General features: G+C 34.7%; 1 protein-coding gene across 2 annotated transcripts; it reads left to right on the top strand.

Moving 5' to 3' along the window:
• The first annotated feature begins 26 nt into the window (after window positions 1-26).
• Window positions 27-16,370, top strand: LOC144963117 (RNA 3'-terminal phosphate cyclase-like protein). 2 transcript variants are annotated; one of them, XM_078896776.1, is made up of 9 exons: window positions 27-452; window positions 7,657-7,728; window positions 8,377-8,552; window positions 9,627-9,701; window positions 10,316-10,440; window positions 11,240-11,365; window positions 12,035-12,194; window positions 14,624-14,727; window positions 16,083-16,370. In XM_078896776.1, the coding sequence occupies exons 1-9, from the start codon at window positions 326-328 to the stop codon at window positions 16,267-16,269; spliced, it is 1,152 nt and encodes a 383-aa protein (XP_078752902.1). In that variant the 5' UTR covers window positions 27-325; the 3' UTR covers window positions 16,270-16,370. The 2 variants fall into 2 exon arrangements, with proteins under 2 accessions (XP_078752902.1, XP_078752903.1); XM_078896777.1 differs by lacking the exon at window positions 27-452 and adding an exon at window positions 484-568.
• The last annotated feature ends 626 nt before the right edge of the window (window positions 16,371-16,996 follow it).

Below are 16,996 nucleotides of genomic sequence, written 5' to 3'. Positions count from 1 at the left end.
ATACCAATTCATTTTCTGCAGCTAGTACTTTAGTTTCGAAACAGTTGATTAAGTTCCAGGAGCAAGTTTGATATTAACTTATAACTTTTGTGTGTGTGTGTGTGTGTTGATGTTGCATGTGAAACAAAAAAAATATAGTCTATTTGGGAAAGTCCCTCACATACTGTTAGTTTTTCTAAAGAAAAAATGAAATCAGCTCAGCTCGAGGATGAGATATTGAAAGCAGAAGAGTTACTTCCCGTTTGTTTTGTTTACAAATTTAGCGATACACATGTCTCGCATTTGTCTCGAATTTTCATCTTAGACTTAGACAACCTGGATAAAGATGGCTGGAACAATGACTTACGAAGGATGCCAGAATTTTAGAATGAGATTAGTCATGTCCGTTTTAACTGGTAAAGCGGTGCGCATTACGAACATTCGTCATGAAGATGACGAGCCAGGAGTGAAAGGTAAGAGTAAGACTAAGATAAGACTAAGAAGAAGAGGGGAGTCTGATCATGATTATGATCAAGACGTCTGTCTAGAGTTCTAGCTAACAGGAGCCGATTTTAGGATTTTAGCCATAGTAAAAGTGTAGTTTGGTTTAAAATTTGAATAACACAATTTCACATAATCACTGTTGCATTTTTTTTCACAGTATCTGAATTAGGTACTTTGGTAAACGTCCATTTGGCCCTCCAGCAGGGAGCCGATAAATGGGCTAGTGGCTGTGACCCGATTTTTTGGACTTTTGAGTGATGGGTCTCAGAAAAAGTTCCATCGATTTTTTGTTTATGGATGGATTTTAATGATTGATGTCTTATTTTCTTCAGGTGAAATTACTCTATCGTTTGGTGTAGTTTATATAAAAATCAATGACAATTTGGTTCTGGTATCATTTTGAAGAACAGAGATCAAGCTTTCTTTTGGCTTTGGTCTGATTGAAATCAATAATCAGTTCTCCCACTTACCATGACCGATAGCTGCTAGTTATTGATATTATTGTAAAGGCTACAAGGCTCTAAAGCCATAGCTTGATTTAATTGAGATATCTTTGTTAATTTGTTATTTATTTACTAACAACTTACACAATTTGATAACCTAATTTTGTCGAATGCTTTGGCTCTGTACTGTAGTGTAGGCACTTAAATGAAGGGCTAAATCTGTGCCACAGTTCTCCCATTCACCTGTGTGACCGCTAGTTATCGTTTGTGAGCTGCAGGCTAAAACCATGGCTTGGTTAAATTGAGATATCTCTGGTATTTATTTACAGAATTGGATGAATTAAATGGGAAATTAAATACCAAAATAAAAACTGTTTCCCTCCTTAAATTTAAATTCATTTAGAAGATATTGTAATGGAAAGATAGCTTAATTTTAGTGGGCAAGAAAATCAAGCCATTTATCATCATTCATGAAAAAATTCCCTTAATGATAAAATTCAATCATTTTCCTTTCCAATGGTACCATTTTCAACTTTCAAAACTGCTTCCAGGATACCCTTTGCGCATTCCATAAAATCACACTCATTTCAAAATCTACCAAAGTAACGCCATTTCAGCTTGGACTGCCGTGGTCAGCGTCGGTCATTGGCGAGCCTTGTGACGTCACAGTGTTTCAAGGGAATCCCCTTTCGTTTTTTCAGGCTGATTCCTATAGTAATTTTTTGGGTGTTTTTAAGGCATAAAAAATTGAATAACCCTGCTTCTATATAACCTAGAGACAAAATTCAAACGGTTTTATCATTGGGATGGTATACTGCATCATAGTAAACCAGATTTTATACTGTCATTTGAAACCTGAATTTTCATTTAAGTGCGTAGGGAGTTAAATAGAAATTCTAATTGTAACCCACACACTTGAAACCGATGTCATACGAAAGAACTGGCATAACAGTTTGAATTTTGTTTCTATCTTGATTAGAAATGTACTTACGGCAGTTCAAAGTCTGAAATTTCGGACCGATTTTTACCCCAAAATTACCATTGCAAAGTTGTGACCGAAGTCGCGTGATGTTAATAAAAAATGGTTAAAACAGTCAATATGGAGTTCTTATCATATATTGTATACCATAATGTTCGTCTTATCGAGGACAATGCATTTACATTAATAAAAACGAAGATAAACATTTCAAATTAATTTCATTTCAAATTAACACATTATTACATAATATGACGCAAATGTTACATAACTAAAAACTCGGCTAGACATAAGAAACAATTTGCTATATCACTTTTGGATTTATCCCCATTATCTCACTGAAACAATTGCAAATAATTCCCCTCTTTGATTTAATACATAGAGAATAAAAAAGGATTTGAGAGTATTTAAATGAAAAGATATAAACATGTTGCGTAATGACAAAATGAGTTTATTTCTACCTCTGGCAATTTAATTTCATAAAATAGAATGGTAGATTGAAAATTTTCAAATAAATTGAAACGGATTCCCTATTTTAATTAGACGGAAAGTTATGGCTTTTAATACTTTAAAAAATTCTGCTGAACCACTTTGGGTTTATTACTATTACATAATTTGAACTGTCCCCCCCCCCCCCCCTTCTCTCTCAATGTGTGGGGGTGTAAAAATTTATAACTAATAGACCTTCTTACCGTAATAATTATTAAGGCTAAGGCCTTTAGAATATTGATACAAATGATAACAAACATATCTAAACATATGGGAAAGAAACTTGATGGCAAAATAAAATGAAATTAAAGCAATTGGTATTTTTAAGATATCGATATTATAACAAAAACTATAAAATGCCATAAATAAAGTTGGAAAGTATGTATTCAATATAAAAGCATAGTAAATAATAGTACTGAAAATATTATGGGCTAAATTTTAAATAATACATAACTAAATTTAATATATCGATATGAATATCGACATCGTCGGGCAGCCATGATGAGAAGATAATGTAAACATGGCATTTCGGCGCAGAGTTAAAAAGTGTCTGCGGATAGATATAGACCTCTGAAATTTGGCATGAATAAAGTTTAGATGTTATTCTAAAAACAAGCGTTTTTATTTTTAAAACACACGCGGTAAATAAAAAAAATAAATGCATTTGAAAATTGCCAAATTTTAACTTCATATAACTTCTGGAATTATTAATGGATTTTTCCTTAATTGGCACCAATTAAAAGGGAATTGAAAGACGAAAATAATGATACCAAAATATCTGCGATATTCCTCTTTATAACGAAGTTATGCGTCTTTAATTGAACCCCCTCCCCCCAAATGTGAACTGCAATTTCCAGTCACAACTTTCCTATGGGCGAGTTGGGTCAGAATTTGACTGCCACTGCTGCTGCTCACTAAACTGCCTACTATTAGTAATACTATTTTAATTGGAAGCTGCTATCAATATCAATGCAACGGTGAAAATAGCTTGAGTTTGAGCTTTTATATAGTGCAATATCCACTAAACATGCTCAAAGTCCAAGCGCTTTACAAGGAGTCCCTGACCAACAGCAACACGTAACATGTAGAATGAGACATGACACGTGTTAGGCGATATTACAATTTTTTTGGACAGAAACAACGCTGTTAACGGCCCGGTACTCATTTTACACCTGATTACGGTGAGAGAATGTGAGCATAGAGCCTTTTCCAAGGACTCAACTATCCGCTGAGTGAGGCTCGAACCCAGGGCCTTCTGATCAGAAAGCAAGTGTCATACCACTAGACCACATAGCCGCACATAGCTTGGTAGACTATTTTCACCATACTGTGACAATAGTGTGGTTAGCTATTTTCACCGTACGGTGATATCTTGGAAGGTAATTGTCACCGTACAGTGATAATGTCTTGGTAGGCTATTTTAACAATAACAATCTATGTTGCAGATAATCAATGATTGTCTTCAAATGAAGATTTCATTTCATATTACAAGTATTAATGAGCATCAATATCAGGTTTTAATATAGCGAGTAAAAAATAGAACGTAATCACAAAAGACACACATTTTTTATCTGCTTTATCCTATATCTCTCACAAGCTTTTTAAAGCTAGAAATTTTAGGTGAAAACTGAAGATAGACATTTTAATGTTGTTGCCATTGGTGACATTCATAACTGATTTATGAAAGAAATTTTAAAAAACTTCTGCAAAGTGGTGCGATCCAGCTTTCATTTTCATCACAATGATTAAATAAATAAGGCCAACTAAAGAAAAAGTGAGTCTTTTAAGTTTAACCCCAAAAAAAAGTACAAAAAATGATTGCCCAAACAAAGACGATAACGCAATTCTAAAATTCTAAAATCTGAAAAGAAAAAAAAGTCATGACGGGGAGTCAAACAACAGACTGTATTGATGAGCGAATGTGCAGCCCATTGAGATAATGGAACACGACAGTTTGATTAAATATAGCAATAAAAAAATTCTCAATTTGGATTGCCAAACACGTAGCATAAAGTAGAAGATAAGTGGACTCAGTATGGATAATAATGCTTCTGATTAATACTTACAGTGAAAAGTGCCTCCTTTACTATTTTCACTATACGGTGAAAATAGTCAGTCCGATTTTAATTTCCGAGATGATAATCTTCCGAGGAATTTGTAAAGAAAAATATTACTTTCAGGCCTTTTACTTTTACTTTTGGTCAAATGTTAATCATAACCTTTTGATGCAGATGATATAAGTCTAAGTAATATTGTAGGCCTTCAAAATCATGTTAAGGATAGGACAATATTCAATATTTGGGAGGCCTTCTGAAAGCTCCTCGTGGTAGCATTTCTTTCAATTTGTATTTTCACCGTGGATCGCATCTTTTGTCATGCGTTTATTCAATTTGTCGATATATAAAAGCATTTTTAAAATGCTAGAACAAACCTTGATAGACCAGTGAAACTTTCCTAATACGACCATTGTTTTGGTTTTCCATCGCCATTTTGTTTGTGAAGTATTGAAAGCAGTCCTAGTTTGTTTTTTCTATTAGGGTTGGCTTGAGGTTGGAGGGTTTTTTTTTCTATAAGGGTTAGTCATAAGTCTTACTAACGATGCTAGGGTGTTTGTTTTTCCTAGTAGGGTTAGTTAAAGGCACTAGGTTTTATTTTTTCTTAGGGTTAGTTGAGGGAATATTTGGGATGTTTCCCTTAGCACGAGGAGCTTTCGGACCCCCCCCCCCCCCCCCCCCCCCAATATTTTTATAAAATTTTTATCTCTTATGATGAGAGTGGATATGGACTTGTAGTTGCAATATATTTTAATAATAATTCAAATTTTGTAACTATGATATTCTTTGATTTTGTTTGACTTTGACCAATGGACCCATTCACATTCCTTCTTTTTGACACTATGCCATTGATTAGAGATACTTGAGTCTTATTTGTAAGATCCGTAATCACTGGGCTACAGTAACATAGATAAAACAAGTAAAAACAAGTAGTCCTTCAGAGCCATATTAACTAGATTTCTATAGTGTGAAACTGACAAAATAGCAATTGCCACTCCTATGATAGGACGCTAGTCTATCGCTAAGTATGTACTTTTCACCAGATTTAACCAGACCCAGCTACCCAATCAAATCTAGGTATGATAGGAGGGGGGGGGGGTAGCAAAATATTTCAACTGCACCTGGAATCGATCTTGTCCTAATGGTAAGATGCTCGATTTTTTAGTGGATAGGAAAAACAAGCCACAATTTTTAATCAGAGTGTCTACCTGGCACATTGTCTCAGAATCTTTATTCACAGTAACTGTGTACCATGGCCAAGGGGGGGGGGGGGGGGAGGGATTTGACCTTGACTTGTTCCACACATTTTTAAAAAAAAAATAATTCTTGTCTCATAAATTTTTTTAAAAATCAATACTGATACATTTTTCATGATACATGTTGGTAGAATTTGACCACTTTGAAGTTGTAATAGGCCACAGGCAACTCTGGCTATCTGGCAGTCTGACTGTAACATGACATCGGAACAGTTTGACAATCTTAGATTTGAAACTGATGCACTAAGTTTTATATCAGATTTTATCGCTTTGAATCCACGACATATTCAATTATAAACAGCTATAATTCTGTTTAATTTTACAACACCCATGTATCATTTGGCATTAGACACCCATTACTGGATGTCTTGGTTTTTAGAATCAAATAGCCTAGTGAAAGACAATCCTTTGCAAACTGAACATAAACTTTTCGTTTTACTCTCAGATGGGAAGGGTAAGAAGGGATGGCAATATGACCAGAGACCCAGGCAATACGTAGATGTATAAAAGCTGCTGTCAGAGACATCTTAATTTGTAAGGGAGGGGAAGATGAAAGAACCAATAATACATAGTGTCATGGAGGGTGCTTTATGATGGGTGTCGCAACGGCATTAAATTTTTTTTACCAGATAATAGCTTACCTGTTATTATTGTTTAAACAGAATAGATCGTTTCCACCAGGAGAGCAGCAAGTGTTCTTCACTCTGGCTTCAGTTAAGCCATAATCTCATTTTCTGCTTTTCTTGTGATGATTTTAGTAAGATTTGATGTTAGGTTAGAGTAAGATCTAGTCTCTCCTTTAATGGGTTGAACTATATTGATTTGCGCACATGCACATAGAACAAAGATCTAGCAGATTTTTTTTTACATTTAGCACCTAGCACCTTGTCTAGCATCTTTATTTGAATTTAGCATAATTCTAGCGTAATTTGATAATTTTTTCGCATATTTGGTATAATTTGAAGTCGTTTTGCCAAAAATTCAATCTAAAGGTTTCGACACAGTGCCATATTACCTTAATTTGATTAGTATTATAAAATGCTTAATATAAATATCTGCCTCTCAAAATCTGAACGAAATCCAGACGTCCTTTCAGTGTTGCCAATTTGGTATCCCGGATCTTCTGTTTGTCTCATATTGTGGTAGTCTAAGTTTTGCTTCTAATTGGCATTTTCAGTGTTCATATCAGTTGTACAGTTTGACCTTTCCTCTTTTTAATCAGTTTTGCACATAATAAATTGTTATTTTGGCTTGTTGTTTGAATGAAGGCTTGTTTATGTTAGATGCATTAGATTTGATACTTGCCTTTATCTAGAATAATTTTAAATATATTTTTTTTTAAATCTAGCATAATTTTTCAGTAAATTTGGCATAATTTTACCAGTTTCTGTTGGCAACACTGGACATTATGGTCTCATTGCTTGAATCGTGGCAGACCGAACGTAGATTCTGACTCTGTACTCAGTTATTGTCTACGCAGACATTTTGATTTTTTATTCCTTTAAATATTTATTTGGAATATTTTTATTTTTCTTCAACTTATGAAAGATTTCCTCCGCAGTAAAATACAGTTTTATTCTTATAAGGGCCAAAATTGCAAACATTTATTTACTTCATATGAAGTTTTATTTATTCATTTTTACAACATTGCCTTAAAAACTGTATGAGTACAATAATTCCACCAAAGTCAATATTTTGGACAATTCATATTATCTCTGTATTCGTTTTATTTTAATGCTATCTTCTATCCTCCTCTTTAGTCCTTGAATCAAGAGTGAATTTGAATGGTCGTCAATTTTAGAAACTGGATCTTGAGTCAATTATTGTAATTAGTATTTAAATACCTTTGTGACATGATTGAATGGCTGTACATTGTAACGAGTTCGTTTTGTATGAAATATGTATAAAGGTATGTGATTTTGTTTTACAGTGTTTTGTTTTTTTCCTATCCTCAGACTTTGAGATGAGTTTTATCCATTTGTTGGACAAATTAACTAATGGAACACACACTAACGTCAGCCCAACAGGTGAGCGACGGTTTTACATGAATCCTTACTACTTACTTAAGCCTTTCACTCCTCCACCAAGCACAAGTTTTTTTTCTTTTTCTAATCCTTATATAATTAAGATAATCTTGTACAGTTTTTTGTTGTTGTATTTTCTCAGAAATTCTGCACTGATTTCGTCATGTCAATTGTTTTTCCCTGAAAAAGCACTGGCTAATAGCTCAATATTGGAAAAATCAACATCTCTTTGTCAGGACAGGCTAGCATCTTGAGAGAACTATCACAAGACCATAGTAATATTTTATTTATATTTGTTTTATTTCTGACTGAGTTCATCCTGGTTTCTGTAGGGTTAAGTGACTGTAGCATTTGCTTGTTACATTTGGATAGGGTGAAAATCTATTGTAATGTACTTTCTGTAAAATTTGATAGGTCTGGCTACCCAATCACTGCTAGGTGGACAAGGGTATCAGAGATTAGAACCAGCCCTTTTGCGTGTGGAGTGAGTGTATCCCAATTGATCTTTTCAGAGTGCAAATAAAGAAGAAAAAAATCTATTCCCAGCTCATCTCTCTAGATGTAGAAAAGTTTCCATTTTTCATATACATGGTTGTTTATGTTTATTGTAAATATTGCATTGCATAATATTCATATATGTGTGTCTCACAGGAACAAAAGTTGTATTCACACCAGGCCTTTTGCTGGGAGGCAGTATTGAGCATGACTGCCATGTCTCAAGATCTATTGGATACTACCTTGAAATGCTTCTCTGTCTTGCTCCATTCACAAAAGAACCTCTTCAAGCAACACTACGTGGGGTCACTTGTGATAAAGATGATCCATCTGTAAGTTCCAAATGATTAATTGGTTTATGTTTATACTCAAACATATGAGACATATCATATTGATAATGATATAACAATTGATCTCTGTTTACAAATTTACCTACATTCGTTCGAATAATGAGATTCTCTTGTTTGTTGTTTTTTTTGGGGGGGAGGGGGGTGGCTTTTGTTGTTTTGTTTTTTTTTGTTTTTTGTTTTTCAAATATTTTAAAACAAAGGATTTTTTGTAATGTATCTTAACAATAGACATCAATATTATGTTATAATGAAATTATATGATAGTTTTATTTTATTATTTTATTTTTTTTTCTCAATAAATGATGAATGAATTAATGCAGGGCTTGCTCTTCTGCCACCAGACATAATAGTTGTCGTTATTGAATCCACAAAAAAAAACCTGATGAAGTCTGGTATTTCTATAATTGTTCGATACATGTGCTTAATATTGATATGCTTTTATGTTAAAATGTTAAAAGAGCAACTTTTTGTCACAGCATCTTACACATAATAGGAAGCGTCAATAGTTCAGTTGTATAGCATTTGTGTGGCTATGTAGTTTTGTGGTATGACACTCGCTTTTGGATCAGAAGGTCTTGGTTTTGATATTCACTCAGCGCATAGTTGAGTCATTGGGAAGGCTCTTTACTGACATTCTCTCACCCTGCTCGGGTGTAAAATGAGTACCTGGATGTTAACAGCATTGTCTCTGTCAGAAAAAATTGTAATATCGCCGACCAGGTGTCATGTCTCATTCTACGTATTGCTGTTGGTCAACACCTTGTGCAAAGCATTTTGAGCACATTTAGTTTTAGTGCACAATATATAAAAGCTCACTTGTCTCACAAGCAAAGGTATCAGTATCAATCCTATTTTGGGAGTTATTTTTGTGGGGGGGGGATTTGGGTTTTTTCTTCATTGTTTTTGGTGTTTTTTCTTTTTTTCTTTTTTTTTTTTCACTCTGGGTGTATTAATCCTAATTTCTATTTCTTCCTACTAATATTCATATATGAGGCAGGTTGAAAATATGGAATTCAACCTGTTTAAACTCTTTTCAATTTTCTTTTCGTTTTACAGGTTGATTTGATAAAGATGTCAGTTTTGCCCGTCCTGAAACAATTTCTTGGAACAGATGAAAATCTTGAGTTGAAGGTGAAAGAGACATGGAAGATGCTTTGGTTGTTTCTTTATTTGTTCTTCAAGTTTTTTTTTTAAACAAAAAGTTCTATAATATTGTTGATCTTAAAATTTTACGCCATTTGTAGAATTCAATTAGGTCTTTATAACCATATATTTGGAAAGTAGCTATTGTTGCTTTTAGCACAAGGGTGACAGTCCTCACTTAATTCTTTTTAACTAACAATCAAGGATACTCATACTAGTATTGCTACTCTTACGGGTAGGCTTTTGCTCAAACACATTCTATCTACACATCACAATCGTCTTTCCCCCTTCTTTTTCTCTATGTCAACTTTCTCAATATCCTTACCAATTGAGCCATTGGAAAAACATATCATTCTTATTTTTTCCCTATTATCACTTATTTTAATATTATTCTTTCCACTTCCTTTTTTAAAAAATCCATCTGGATTCTACTATTAGTGAACAACCATATGACCTGCAACAACGGGCCCTCTCTTGGCACTGTTCTCTCCATCTGCCTATAACCTTTATTTTTTCTATATGTGGGAAAGTCTATTTTGACCATATTTTTTATGATTATTCTTTCTTAAAACATCTCTCTCTCTCTTTTGTTTTGTTTTTAGGTGAAAAAAAGAGGAGCAGCTCCTGATGGAGGCGGAGAGATCTTTTTCAGTTGCCCGTGTCGACAAAAGTTAAGACCCATGAAATTCTTGGATCCAGGAAAGATAAAAAGAGTCAGAGGTATAGCGTATCCTTTTCTCAAATTCTATTTTGTGGGTTAATCTTTTGAAAGATTTCTTCTCTCATTTAATCATGGGAATCACCTGTTTTTTTTTCTAAACCCAATTGAATTAAAAGACTGGTTGTTAAATAGTAAATGGATGGATGGATTCAATGACAGGGTTTGCTTGAAGACTCTTGTTGTTTTTTTTTAAAACATTGTAAATTCTTATTATTTTGTTATATTACTAGGTCTTAAAGCGTCATGTTTAAAAGTGCGCTTTTGTATAGTGCAATATCCACCACATGTAGTCAAATCACTTTACAAGTGGTCCAAAGCCAACAGCGCAAATTAATGTAAGGTGAGTCGTGATTTTCTTCTGATAAGGCTCGCTTATATTTTTTTTCTCAACAGAGACAATGCTGTTATTAACCAAGTACTCATTTTACACTTGTGTACAGTGAGAAAAATGTGAGTACTCAGCTTCGCTTTGTTTGTTCAGCTGACAACTGGTCTTGAAAAAAATCCCCAACAAAATAACAAGCTGTGTCTATTTTGATGTGAACATGCTGGCTATTAGAGATGGTAGATAATTTGAATGCAAAAGAAGAACTTGGGTCTTTTTTAAGGTCTGTTAGAGGAATAAATGAAACATTTTTCCGGGCATGTATCATGGTGAAATAATGAATTTTGTTTTTATATTTGCAAAAGAGTCTGTTTTGGTTTTTTTTTTTTGGGGGGGGGGGGGTTAGTTTTTTGTTGTTGTTTTTTTGGGGTTTTTTTTTCATAAGTAGTGAGGTTAAATGTTTTCCTTAGTGAAACCCAGGTGGTCTGTGCGAGTATCTCCAAAGATTGTCAACAGGCTGGTCGATTCTTCTCGTGGTATTCTCAACAAATTTCTCACAGACACATACATTTACACAGACCATATGAAAGGGAGCCAGTCAGGAAAGTAAGTCCCCTTTTACACTATTTGAAGGTATTTTAATGGGTATCGTCCACACAGGTAGCATAGCAGAGCTGCCAACCTACCGCAAAAAGTGCGGAATTGTACGCATTTTCAGCGATTGTACGCATTTCCCCCAAGATTGTACCCATTTTCAGTGTACGGAGTCACTTCAGTTTTCTTTAGTTGTAATAGCCCGGATGCTCGTATCGCTGTTATCTTAAGCTTGCTGGATCATATTTTTGACCACTTATGATCTTCATGCTGGGAGGTAGGATTCTGAAAGGATTGGATTATAGTCTTGGGAACATCATTGTTGCTGCAATTGAGCTTGTGCGGTGTGACTTTATGTAAATATACCTTCCTCTTGTTTTCACAATGGTTAGTTTCCGTCGATTTCAGGATTGTACCCATTTTTATGAAATCTCCCCCATTTTGAGGTCCCATTGTACACATTCTCATCAGATGGGGTTGGCAGCTCTGGCATAGGCTTTATTGTATAAATCTGTAGAGCACTGGAGTCCTTTATTAGCACCTGAACTATAATCATGAATTTCATTAGAATGTGTTTTGTTTCTTTTAAAATAAATTTATTCATTACAAGTATTGACACTTTCCTTGCATGTATTGGTTTTTAGAACTTTATCATCACAAACTTTTTTACTCTCAAACCAGATCACCAGGCTTTGGATTAACACTTGTTGCTGAGTCAACCACTGGCGTTTTCCTTGCAGCTGAGGAAGTGTCTAAACCCCAGGGCTCTGGAGGAGAGCCAACCATACCAGAGGACCTTGCCAAAAAAGCTGTGATGTCTTTACTACACGAAATACATCGTGTAAGCTTTTATTCATCATTTGTTCAGGCCTGTAAATCTTCCGTCTATTGTCGGATTTCCGACAGTACGATTTTGCTCTTAAGTGCTATTATAATTTTTTTAAAAGTAATAGTAAAAATAAAATGCGTAACGTCAAAGAACAGAACCAATAAAAAAGAAAATAAAATACTTTTATTTCATTCCTCGAAAAAAATAGATTTTATTCCGTTTCAAATGCCGACTTTAAAAAAATTTTTTTTTAATTTTCATTTGTCGCATCAAAGCCGAAACAAAACTTGCTGTCTATCTGTTAGATATAATATTATCATGTCACCTATACGTTCTGCTAGACGTGGATGTATTCACTGCCTGGCTACTGTGCCACAGCCAGCGAGAGTGGGTCGCGAAGTTCGCGCGAGTCGTCTTCACACACATACCTAGTCAGTAAATAACACACGCACAGAAGTGTGTCGAACCGGACTGGAAGGTTTCTCTCTATTTTGCTATCGACACACATGCATATCTCCGGTTCTTATTTCTCAGTCTCTATATTTTTTTGGTTCCGTCCGGATGTGAGACGGAAAAAAAATAATGCGAAATAATTATTTTTCTTCGAAATATATATTCTTCGAAAGCTCTCACACGACCGCACCACCTCCTCTTCTTTTTCTTCTTCTTCTTCTTCTTCTTCTTCTTCTTCTTCTTCTTCTTCTTCTTCTTCTTCTTCTTCTTCTTCTTCTTCTTCTTCTTCTTCTTCTTCTTCTTCTTCTTCTTCTTCTTCTTCTTCTTCTTCCTTTTTCTTCTTCCTTTTTCTTCTTCTACTTCTTCTCTAAGAATCAATCCAAATAAACGAAAGAATCAGTGTAAACATTTAACACAAACAGGAGCGAAGATACGCAGCTTCCTGTGTCAAGCACGAGATACACATCATTCAAAAGGGTAGGAATTGTTCTCTTCCTTTCATTTTACTATCTCAGACCTGGGCCCTCAAATAATTTGATTTTTTTTTTTGGTACCATAAAATAAGGACCTCGTTATAAATAAGTAGGGAAAAGTGACATGATTTGACTAGTCAATTGACGTGTCATATCTGTGTTGTGTCCATATTTTTGTCCTGTTGTGTCTCTTTTGGCATGTTCAAAAAGTTCCGACAATTTTTCCACCAACCATTTATAGGCCTGTTTGTTTTTTGTTGTTTTTTCCCTTTTTTTTTGTTTTTGTTCGTTTTTTAAACACTGTTGGAGCTTAATGAAATATTGATTAACTCTTTAAAGGGTGGTGATATTATATTCTTTTTAATCCATACTTTTAACTGTCATAAGGGGAAAAAACAATTCGCTTTAATCATCCCCAAGGGAAAATTTGTCATCAGGATTTATTCCAAGGGAAGGCTGGTATAACCCAGTGTTGCAAAGTAAGTGAGGGTGAAGTAACTTGCTCAAGGCCACACAACGCAACTGGTAGTTAAACTCAGTACTTTTCAGGTCCATGTACGAAGCAAAGGCCATACCCTTAAGCCTCTTTGCCTCCAATATATATATCCTACTATCATTCTGCAATTTCATTTTCAGATCATTTCAAATTCATGCAACTGGATTATCAGTTTTGTTTCAGACACATGTCATCTTAAAAATAGTGACTAAAAATATTAAAGTCTTCATTCATGAATGCTACAATTTGCAGTAATTACTGAATTGCCTGCATGATTTGGTATATTGAAAGGTTACACTTTATGTTAGTATAATGACATAATAATGATTTTTTTTTCAAATAAAACAAAGAAAAAACTTGAGTATTTATATAGGGCAATATCCACTAAACGAGAGAATGTAAAAGAATGCGAATAAAGAGTCTTTTCTAAAGACTCAATTATGCACTGCTCAGACCGGGACTCTTATCCTGAGTCTTCAGATCCAAAGGCAAGTGTCATGCCACAAGACTACTTAGCCGCACCCCCTCTCCCCCAGTACACTTCATTAAATTTTGATGTAGTTCAGTCAGGGCAGAGGTTAGGAAAGTCAGCTGTGTTAACAGTAAATAGGGCAATCTTTTAAATTTTGTAGTAATATTTGACCTAGACAGAGTAACACTTTTGAATTGAGTATATTGGTTCAAAATAAAAATGTTAACTATTTTTTTTTGGGGGGGGGGGGTTGTTTTTGTTTTTATCTGACCAAATTTCACTTTTACCAATTTCAATGGTTTTACTCTTAACAATTGCACTTTTTCCTCTAAGTTGTGTAACCATTGTTAGGAAACTTCTAATATTTCAGAGGTCAGCATGATACAGGTCTTTGTTTAATATCCTATCTTTTCATCACTTCTTTCACAATAAATAGATGTTGGCAATAGCGACTCTCCATAACAATTATTGCTGTTCACCTATTTTGTATGTCACATTGATGTCACCTTAAGTTATTTGTTTTGTTTTTTTAACTAATGATTTGTAGGGTGGATGTGTTGACTCAACCAGCCAGAGTATAACGACATTACTGATGGTGTTAGGACAACATGATGTGTCAAAGGTACAGACAGGGGAACTTACTCCATACAGGTCTGTACTTTATTTTTGGCTTTTTATTCTTCTTTTGACTTCTAGGACAGAGTATCTTTTAACTATAACTAGTTTTTGCACAAGAAACTGAAAAAGAGAATGAACGATTTTATAGCATTTTAGAGCCCCTTGTAATATTACAGCGTAAGCTCTTGAAGAGATATGAGGATGAAGTGAAAATTTCCATGCTTCTTTGTTTTTCAAGTAGTCCCCTTAGTATGATAAGGCCTGTGTAGCTGGTTTATTTGTTGTTTTTTTTTTTCCCCCAATTCCATATTGTTAAGCAGATCAGCAAGTATTAGCTGTCAGATCTAACATGTCCAGCTGCCCAATCAATGCTGGTTATAAAAAAAAAAAGGGTGGGGGTGATGGAAATCAATTTAACTAAGAATGAAAACCAAATCCTTTGCTTGTAAGGTGAATACTCTTTGTTTATCATACTGAACTATTGGGATCCCCATATTTTCAAAACTTACTCATGAATAGGTTCTAGAATAATGCTTGTTTACCTTTCTTGAAATCATACACTTTCACTTTTACTTTGAATTTTGAACACTCCAGTCTTCACAATACACTAGAATTGCATCGATCTTATGCGGAAAATTAGAAGCTCCAGTTAAGGGAAGTTGTTCACCTATTTAGAACAATTTAGCATTGCATCATGGAGTAAATTATGTATGATATCAAAATCCATTCTTGGTATATCCATTAACTATATATATGAAGTTACTATATTGTTTTATGCTAATATGTTGTATACCTTCTGTTCATCCTATCAGAGTGGTACACACTGGGGTGTACAATACACCCAGTTGAAAAGCACTGTTTTAGATATATATGATAGAAAAGACTTGTATTAAAATAAGCCACAGTTGAAGGTCAAGTGACAATGCTCAATATAAATTTTTCGTGAATAAATATATGCATATGGTTTCACTCATCAATTTTCGCTGATTGGATATCTTACTTACTTATCCGAACCAGCGACCACCTGAGCTCTAGCCCTTCGGTCTTGTGCCATGACGTAGTTGTTCAAGATGACTATAAAGTGTGTTACTGATGCTTGGATTTGGTGGGAGGAATGATTGGATATCAAACCCTCTATGGGGAAGGAGTCAACAAATTTGAGGCTAAACTACGTCTCTGCTCGTATCAATCTTTTCTGTTACTTGTGATGAACAACATATAGCGATGATTGCTCAATTCGATAGATCAACAGTGCCATTCATTTAAGCCTGATTTACATTCCTAACCTTCAATTCAGCAGGGGTTTTTTATTCATTATGTTATACTGATTTTGATAAATTGTCTCTTTTCTTCTTCTTTTTTTTATTTTTTAAATTTCAATTCCCTAGCATTGATTTCCTTCGCCACATCAGAGATTTCTTCAAAGTTACATTTCACGTGGAGGTTGACAAAAAGCCTAGAGGACCTCCAACAGAGGATGATGAGGAAGGGGAGGAACTGAGAGTTGGGGCAGACAAATTGATCCTTACCTGTGTCGGAGTAGGCTACACAAATATTAGCAGAGCTGTGAGATAAAATTATTTGAGAGGGTAGCTCATATTTCTTATGACTGCACATAATGCATTGAATTTTTTTTTTTTAATAATGTTGATGAAAATAAAAGTTGATAATAAAAATTGTGTTGACTATTTTTATTTGTTGGCTGTTTCTTGTTTCTTTTCTGTCATTCTCTCTTATAGCTGCTGATGGGAAACAGTCTCTCCCTGACTGGAAAATCCTGTCATCTCCTATATTCTTATGAATCTGCTGTCGCCACCTATGTTGCTTTGTTTCCTTGTCTTCGAATTCGAATGGGATTACTGGCTTTGTCCAAGCCCTGGGTGAGGCCCCTAACAATGAGGAACATTGAAGTCATATCGATATTTTTTGTTTTGTTTTGTTTTTTTTTTAAGGGGGGGGGGGGGGGGGGAGTGTGGAAGGAAGTTTCACCATTCTTAGAGGGTCGCCTCTGTTGTATAATTGTATATCTCTTTAGTAATTATTTTACGATTGATGCTATTTGAATATGTCTTATCATGTTAATTTAAGGTTCTCTGGCCTGCATCAGCATACCTGCTAACCCCCTCCTCTTTACCAGAATCATTCCTATTTTCAATCTTCCTTTCCTCCATTCCATCATTGTCTCTAAAGTTCCGATTTTCAAAAACATTGTTAATGGTCAGAAAAGGGGGGCAGGGCTGTGAAAAAGGTGAGAAAACTATTTTTTGTGATTGATTGCCAAAAGTGAAGTAAGTAGGAAAAT

The sequence above is a fragment of the Berghia stephanieae genome, chromosome 1, assembly GCF_034508935.2.
Source record: "Berghia stephanieae isolate SIO BIC M18660-M18661 chromosome 1, UCSD_Bste_1.3, whole genome shotgun sequence".
Classification (NCBI taxonomy): Eukaryota; Metazoa; Mollusca; class Gastropoda; order Nudibranchia; family Aeolidiidae; genus Berghia; species Berghia stephanieae.
The sequence above is the reverse complement of the archived record's forward strand: the minus strand, read 5'-3'. Positions and strand labels throughout refer to the sequence as shown.